Genomic DNA, 8,809 nt, shown 5'->3' on the forward strand with positions numbered 1-8,809 from the left:
TGGAAAAGAAGGACCTTAAAAAGTTCAAGTGGCTTTTGGTGGAGCTCAAACCCATCCCAAAGAGCGAACTGGAGGATGCCAACATCTGTGACCTGGTGGATCTGATGTTCGGGGCCTACACCCAACATACTGTGGAGGTGACCAAGGAGGTTTTTAGGAAAATGAACAGGAATGATCTGGTGCAGAAGTTGTCAGACACGAGCTCGAGATCCAAAGGTGAGAAACTAAATGGTGTCATTTATTCCATTAATGTTTTACTGTCAAAACTTTATATATGCACTGTTCTTAAAAACACGCATTTATTTTAAAGTCAGTACATGACTGTAGTGTGAACTCAGAGTGACGAGACTTCAGTTTGAAACATGGAGGGTTTGTAATCTAGGAGCAGATTTGAGATTAAACTTTAAAATTCTACCACGAGTTTGAGTAAAATGATGAAAGGAAATCAGTGAATGATCAGTGTAACTGTTAAATGTACAGACTGAATGTCTGATGTTACAGTACTGCAAATACTTAATGATTTCAAAAGTAATATCTTTAAATATTGTCTTAATCAGTCACCATCTGGTGTGAGCGCACTTTACTTATAAAAATTGGTTTGTTTTTAAAGGAAGTACATACAGACGGGTAGTTTGTTAGAAGCTTCTTCCGGGTTCTCCTGGATTCTGTCCTCTTTATTCCGTCTCTTCCTGTGTTCTCAGACTGACATCAACGTGATGCTGAGATCAGGTCTGTGGGTCTGACCATCTGCTGCAGGACTCTTTATGTCTCTGACTCTCTGTTCGGGCTCGCTGTCCTGCTGCAGGATAGATGCGTCACTCTTAGTCCTGGCGATGGATCAGAATCTGTACGTTAACATTCGTGAGATTCTAAACCTCAAACTCCAGAGTTGCAGCTGTGAACCTGCACAGAGCCTCCATGATGTTTCCCTTTTACCTGCACACACCTGATCCAGACAGCGAGCAAAGCAACATCTGTGTGAATCTACACAGCATGGCTTTGATTTGGTGCTTGCTGCATGAACTGATCAACTCTGATAAATTATTATATTTTCACTGGTGACATGGGGCTAAAAATATGATCAGATTTATCCACATGTTTTCTTTATTAATGTGACAATGTTGGTATCTGTGGCTGTGTGGACGATGAGAGGAAATGTAAAAAGAAATGAATTTGTTTTAGTGGTTTTGTTTGTTTTTTGTTACTCATATGTAGAATGACTGCATCCTGAAGCACAGAGAGATGATTTTACAGTGAGTTCCTATATCTTCTGTCATAGCAGCACATTCAGTTTTTTCTAGCAGTACAGTGTGTGACAGACTTCACAGAGAGCCCGTTGTGCTTTTCTTCGTTCATATTCTTCATACTTCATATAAATATTGTTGTTTGATGCTCATATTGAACATGATCTTTTCCCCTCTTCTTGTGGTCGTTGCTCCGTCTGGTTTGGAGGAGAAAAGTTTCAGGACCAACTGGGTGAAGGTTTGACGTTACTGAGGATTACAACACGTCTGTTTGTCATATTTTAATCAATGAGAATTTTTTAATTGGATAAACATTGGAGAATTTGATACTGTCATGTATTTGTTGGTTTTTTTGCTTTTTTACTAATTATTTTCAAAATATTCTTTTATCTGATATAAAGAACTTTAAACCAATCACTGCCTTGTTTGTCAAAGCTGCTGTACAAATAGCTACAACAGTGATGTCTGTTTACTGTAAGACGATCATTTTAAAATGTTTTCTTAATTTTAAAAACTAGAATAATCACCTCTGAAGAGCTGTTCAGTCTTTATTGTCTCCGGGGGAAATTTGGCTTCCAGCATCTTTCACAAAAAGAGAAACAACAACAAACAAAGACACATAAGATTCTATTATGAACGATGCAGATGGATCGGTGCTGTGACTGCAGCGATCCAGAGGCTATATTGTCTATTGTAGTGAAGAGAGAGCTGAGCTTTACGGGCGATCGTGGCTCAAATGTTTGCAGTTCATCTTGTAATCGGAAGGTTGCCGGTTCGAGCTCTGACTGTCTCGGTCATTTTGTCCTTGGGCAAGACACTTCACTCGTTGCCTACTGGTGGTGGTCAGAGGGCCCAGTGGTGCCAGTGTCCGGCAGCCTCGTCTCTGCCAGGGCAGCTGTGGCTACAATGTAGCTGCCATCACAAACAGAACCCCGAACAGCCCTGACCCGCTACAATATGCATTGAAACAACAATGTTTAAGAAGCACTTATTTAATCTTTAACAAAGTTAAACACAGTGAAGGTGTTAGGTCATTGTAGAGTAAAAGTATATATTCATCTACGATGAAAATGCTCACATGAAGTACATGAAAACAATGCAGTGAGTTACATTTCACCCCCAAAATGGAGAAGTATCATATTTAATTTTCCATGTATTCCTGGTCAAAAGTAGATTCCTACATTACCAAGAATGCGGCTCAACCAGACAGATGGATGAATGATTTCATGTACATGATATTAAATATGTCAAAAACAAGATTAGAAAGAAAAATCAGCTTATATAGCGTACAGGACAGAACTGGAAGACTCTAAAAGTTGTTTGAAATCAGTGAATGAAGGTGTCACGATCAGCTGTGTGGCTGGAAGTGGAATAACATTAGTTTGTTTTTAAATGGTAAAATGGCCTGCATTTGTATAGCACTTTTCTAGTCCTTAAGGACCCCAAAGCGCTTTACACTACATCCAGTCATCCACCCATTCACACACAGGCAATGGCAAGCTACATCGTAGCCACAGCCGCCCTGGGGCGCACTGACAGAGGCGAGGCTGCCGGACACAGGCGCCACCGGACCCTCTGACCACCACCAGTAGGCAAACATGGGGTTAGTATCTTTCCCAAGGATATTTGGCATGCAGTCAGGAGGCAGCCTGGGATCGAACCACCGACCTTCTGATTAGTGGCTGACCTGCTCTGCCACCTGAGCTACAGCCTGATCTTAGTTTTTGAGAAAAATTAGATCCACATATGAGGACATTCGCTTTAAATTTTGATAGAACAGTGGCAGTATAACATCCTCGTATGTGGATATCAGGCCCTTTTTTATCAGGCAAAATTTTGTATTTTGGCCTAGACGGCCCAAAATGGGATGTCCACATTTAACCTCCTAGGAGGGCAGGCCCTAGGAGGTTAAACCCTATTGGAGTATCCCCCACAAGAGGGGGATACTCCAATAGGGTTTAAATGTTGGACTCTCCAACATTTGACTCTAAAACTGAAAAAGCTTCTCGGATGAGAGTGAAATCTCTTCAAGCAACATCTGGACTTCTCTTCAAGTCCAGATGCTTTTCTTTCCAAGCTCCTTAGACTATAATGACTGAGAATCTTCACAGAAACAGGAGGGAGACACAGCTGGGGACAATGCAGGCATGACGAGGCACGGGGAAGCAACACAGAAAACCCTAATCCAAAGACTACGAATATAACAAGAAGATCACAAATCATAATAACCAGAACTAACAGTTCATAACATAAAGCACTGGCTCCGTGACCCAGAGACATGACAGATTGATTGTAAAATATATTTTCAAACCACTCTAGTTGGAATCCTCTTTGGCCGTATTAGAAACTATAGAGCTGAATGTCTGAATCACATGAGCAATACCTGCGAGGCTGCCGTACAGGATATTGTTATGCCGAACAAGAGCAGAGCTCCCTAATAGATCTCCGGCAACATCCTTTTCCAAAGGGGTGGAGAGGCTCTCTGTGACCAGCGCCTCAATGAGGGAGATGTTGGACTCGGTACCGTTGATAAAAATGTGGACCAGTGCAGTGGTGCAGAGAGGAGGTCTGCCTTTATCACAGACTCTCACTACCAGCCGATGTAGCCCACTGTGCTTGCCGGTCACTTCCTGTGCCAGTGTGATCTGCCCATTGTAGGGAGATATTTGAAACAGACCATGTGGATTTCCACCTACAATAAAATAGTCCAGCTCAGCATTGAGCCCAGTGTCAGAGTCCTCAGCCTTCACTGCCTCCACATACGTGCCTGCTGGGGTGAAATATGATAGGTATGTGTAGGAGGAGTTGTCTGGTTTGGTGACATATGGAGCGTTATCATTCTCATCTAAGACACTGATGACCACACTCACGTAGGAGGATCGAGGAGGGTCACCTCCATCCACGGCCTTTAGGCGGAACGTGTAGAAACGTTCCTTCTCACGGTCAAAGGAGATTCTAGACAAGATGATTCCTGTGCCATTTTGGATGAAAAAAATGCCATTTTCCGGTTCCACAAACAGTCTTAGGTAGGAATTTTCATCCTTATCAGCATCTGAGACAGCAACTGCACCAACACGACTGGGTGGAGGCATGTTCTCTGCAGCAGTAAAGCTGTAGCCTTTGAGTATAAACACAGGGTCATTATCATTTTGATCTTGAACATTTACAATTATTGTGGCAGTGCCGGTTTTACTAGGAACACCCATGTCTGCTGCTGCCACACAGAACACATAACGGTCCCTCTCTTCCCGATCCAGCACGGTTCTCACATGAACCTCCCCGGTGTTGGCATCAACTTCAAAGAGCCTTTTGACAAAACGATCAATGATGCTATAGACAAGCTGTCCATTTATGCCAGAATCTGGATCTGTTGCCACAAGATCCAGTAATTTTTGTCCTCTGTAGTTGTTTTCTGGAAAGTCCACCTCAATCATTGCAGGGGAAAAGTTCGGTGCATTATCATTTACGTCTGTAACTTGGACATTGAGGGAGAGAGTGCTGGACAGAGCTGGGCTTCCAGAATCCGCCGCAACAATTTCAATACTGTAATTTTTAATGCTCTCATAATCCAGCAGGGTCGTTGTCTGCAGGAAGTATTTGCCCTTCTGATCACTCGCGGGCTGGAGCTGAAATGGAACATCACCATCAACTGCGCACGTTACCACAGCATTTTCCCCTTCATCCCAGTCTGACACCTGGACCAGTGCCACTGGTGTACCAACAGGCAGGTCCTCAGAAATCTTAGTCACACCATCCTGGTATTTTACTAAGCCTATACCTTGGATGTTAAGGGTCGGTGCATTGTCATTTTGATCTGTGACATTTATGGTCACCAGAACTTTGGAACTCTTCATCCTGGAACTGGGGTCACGATCTCTGGCCACCACAAACAACTTGAGGATGCTTTCTTCCTCTCGATCCACAAGGCCTTTCACATAGATGATGCCTGTCACACTGTCAATGCGCAGAAGCCTTTGAACAGTCTCTGATACTTGATGAAGGCTGTAGTCCATCTCTCCAATGGCAATGTCTGCATGACTGGCTCTGACCTACAAGGGAGAAAAACATGGGCACTTCATTCAGCCTCACATTGTCCAAGACAAGAACAAAAACCACAAAATTTGCAGGAACCCAGTTTGGAGTTGCATGGCTACAAGAGAAAAATAACCTACTTAATATTTCTGGAGGTACAAGCAGTCAGCAAAATATTTCACTGGATGTTAGAAGGCCTTTCTGTCTACACAGCTACTTTTATTCTTTTTAATTGCATTCAGTCCGTGCAATTCAAAGAGTGAGTGTTGACTGACAGCATTTGTGCAACGATCATCTGGGATTTACAGTAATGTTTTTTTTTAATGTCATTTAACCTTTAAAACTGGGATGGAGCTCAGGAGAGTTTGCAAAGAAGTGCCTAAAAACACTCCAAAATTAGCACTAAATTACTTGTAATTGTTAAAATAATACAAGTACTAAAATAATAGGAAATAAAAGAATAATAAAATTATAATAAAAAAAATATCTGCCAGTGGGATACAATTATGTACGCCTTGTTTTTTCTTTTAAGCAAAACAACCAAACTTAAGTTATTTGGGTCATGGACATACTGTAGAAATCATTTGACATCATTTATTGATGAATTATTAGCACCAATGTTTTTAAATGAAGTTATTTGTGGACGTGGCACTGCTGCAAGGAACATTTGACACTTGGTAGCTGGATTCAGAGAACATATGGTGCATATGTGATTCAGTCCCTTGATCAAACAGATTGTTTTATTAGTTTATATAAAATGATAATTCTAACCCCTTAGCAGTCCTACAAATTTACAATTAGTCCCCTAAACCATCCAATGTACCGTGGGCGGTACGTCCGACTGCTAACAGGCTAAATGATCCTGTGTTTGGACTGACCTGCAGCACAGACTGTCCCAGCGGGCTGTTTTCTAAGAGTTCGGCCTCGTAGTGACTTCTGTCAAACTCTGGAGCATTGTCCTGCTGGTGACTCACAGTGACTGACCTGCTCGACCTCAGCAGCTTCCCACGATCTACTCTGATGTTCAGGTGAGTGGGTGAAGAGCTGCAAGACACCAGGATGGTGGCTAGAAACAGCAGAACTTTGCACCTAAGCACCGTCATGTCTCTGCCAGACAGCACTGAAAGAGACAGGAAACAGGTTAAGACTCGTGTTCTGTATTCAATTCACACAGCGCCAATTAAGACTGTTGCTGTTGCTGGGACAGCTTTCTCAAACTCGCAGCCCGGGAGCCACTTGCGGCCCACCCTCACCTCTACTTGTGGCCCGTATATTGACGTTAAGAAATATAATGCAATTTACTTTTTGTTAGTGCATTACGTTTGTTGTTATGTGCACTGTTGAAATAAGTTCTTTTAAAAGTAAAGAATGATTTTATAAAAAGGCAAAATGAGCAGAGGAAATAGTTTTGACTAGCAATTAGAAACTAATGTGTACACTTATGTCTGCATTTTTATTTTGTTAAATAAGAACAAAATCAGAGCAGAAGTGCTGCCAGATGCCTGGCCAGAAAGAGAGGAGTAATGTGTTGTTTGTAGTTCAATGAAAGGCTTCAGTTAGTTAAGAGCGAGAAAGAAATGTTCACATTTGCATTTTTGTCTTTTTATACAATAATTTAAATTTTTAAAAAAGAATCAAAACACTACGTTTTCATAAATATTTGTGGGTATTTTCTTGTTCTTTGTTTTTGTACTTTGAAAGTCCAAACTTTAGTTGGTCCTGATTTGTGCTACACAAGCACATGTAATGTACAAACAGGTCTTTCAGTGCCCCCTACTGCCAAATATTCGTAAAAGCAGAGTGAGACAAAGGCTCGCACGAACTTGTTTGGTGTCTACAAACCGTTAGCAGAAAGGCAGTAATTAATGAGGCTGAGGCACAAAGAACACTTCTGGCAGAGGGTTTTGGAAAAAGGGAGTCACAAAAAAGACCATTTCGTTATTTATATGTTACGAGATCCGTTGACTACGGAGTGGTGCGAACATTCACGCCGAGAATCGTAGTTTTTCTTTTCCGCACAAAGATGCAACAACTTCCACACTCACACATCAGGGCAAACAGACAGTAACAGTCCAACAAGTGAAGTTCACCATGAAACAATCAGATGTCCCTAAACGTCAAAACCTTAAAATTATATATTAGGCTATTATTATTATTATAAACGGACTATGCGAATATCATCTGTTCACAGCCATTTAGTGACAAAATGAGTTCATTAAAAGAAAAACTGCAGGCGCATTCAATTCCTTCACTGCAGTATCTGTGTGTTGCTTATTCTGGTTTAGAATTTGGCGCCGTTGTTAGCGGTTTTCAATATTTAGCAGGCTGTGTATTTCTATCATACACTGCAACATGGGCTGTGAAATGCTCTTTTTTTCTGGGAATCTCTAAAGTGCTGCAAGAACCACCGACAGGCCTACTGCATCTATGAGAAGCACCGTTGACTTTCTGCTCTGCTGAATGTTGCAATTAAACTCACCCGTTTCTGATCAGTCCCTTTAAACTCGGAGCTTTGAGATCATGGACAAGTTTACAAGCTCGCTCAGAGCTGAAGCCAAAGAAGTCTGGGGTCCACTGCTCTGAAGGAGGGGCAACCTGGGCTTTTTTTTATGCCTCCTTTCTTTTGCTGGCGTCAGCAAGGAGTATTAGGGCCATATTAAGAAAAAATGCATTGAAATGTGGAATTATCCTTGTTGTTTCACGACAAACTGCCACTCCGTCGTACCCTGTACAAAATGCCTTATTTAGACGAGTTAGTGAAACAAATTCACAAGACGTTTTATGCACAAGGATGTAACCATCGATAACCTTGCACCTGTCCATTATTAGACATTTGATTTTGTGTAAATCCACTCTTCTGAGTTTGTGTGTGTTTGCGTCTGATCTTTTCAACGTTTGAATATGTTTGTGTGCTAAACAGGAATAATTTCCTTCCTTGTAGTAAAACGAATTCTGATGTATGCTTTCACTCAGTCAGCGGTTGTCTTGAAACAACAACGGTAATCTCCACTATTTCAACTTAATCTTGAAATTTTCGACATTAAATGATCACTGATAAATATATTTTTAATGTGGTCCTAATACTCCCTCGTAAATATGAGTACATGTGGTTGTGAGACAAAAAAAGTGCTCTTTTGCAAAATTAAGTTGAAAGTATCATTGTACTGAGGTCTGGAAAGTGCAGTTCAATCAAAAAATAATCAAGCAGATTGAGCCTCTTTAATAGACTGATTCACTCTTTGTAGTGTCCAAATACTAAAAATCATTTGGAACAAAGGGAATAACTTGGCTCATTTTGTGAGCCACATTTCTAATGTAGACGTGTACAGAGTGTAAGCATTAAAAGACCATAAATGATACAGCAACATTCATGTAAAACAAATGTAAAGGTTGGAGGAAGTGGAAAGAAAGGCTCTTGGCTCTTTCAAAGTAAGAGTACCCAGCCACTGGTACAGATATGTGGACGACACCTGCGTCAAAATCAAGACACAGGAAGTGGAATCCTTCACTGCGCACATTAACGCTGTGGATAA

General features: G+C 41.4%; 1 protein-coding gene and 1 long non-coding RNA gene across 2 annotated transcripts; one reads left to right on the forward strand and one right to left on the reverse strand.

Moving 5' to 3' along the window:
- Nucleotides 1-6: 6 nt before the first annotated feature.
- LOC102194245 (uncharacterized) lies at nt 7-1,571 on the forward strand. The gene is made up of 2 exons (XR_312551.1): nt 7-216; nt 702-1,571. It is a non-coding gene; the product is annotated as an uncharacterized LOC102194245 (long non-coding RNA).
- Nucleotides 1,572-3,559: 1,988 nt separating this feature from the next.
- On the reverse strand, nt 3,560-7,834 carry LOC102194428 (protocadherin-1-like). The gene is made up of 3 exons (XM_005755513.1): nt 7,756-7,834; nt 6,155-6,396; nt 3,560-5,293 (listed from the first exon to the last, which is right to left on the reverse strand). The coding sequence occupies exons 2-3, from the start codon at nt 6,377-6,379 to the stop codon at nt 3,560-3,562; spliced, it is 1,959 nt and encodes a 652-aa protein (XP_005755570.1). The 5' UTR covers nt 6,380-6,396; nt 7,756-7,834.
- Nucleotides 7,835-8,809: the final 975 nt, after the last annotated feature.

Source organism: Pundamilia nyererei, unplaced genomic scaffold, assembly GCF_000239375.1.
Source record: "Pundamilia nyererei isolate P.nyererei 1_Seehausen unplaced genomic scaffold, PunNye1.0 scaffold01735, whole genome shotgun sequence".
Taxonomy (NCBI): domain Eukaryota; kingdom Metazoa; phylum Chordata; class Actinopteri; order Cichliformes; family Cichlidae; genus Pundamilia; species Pundamilia nyererei.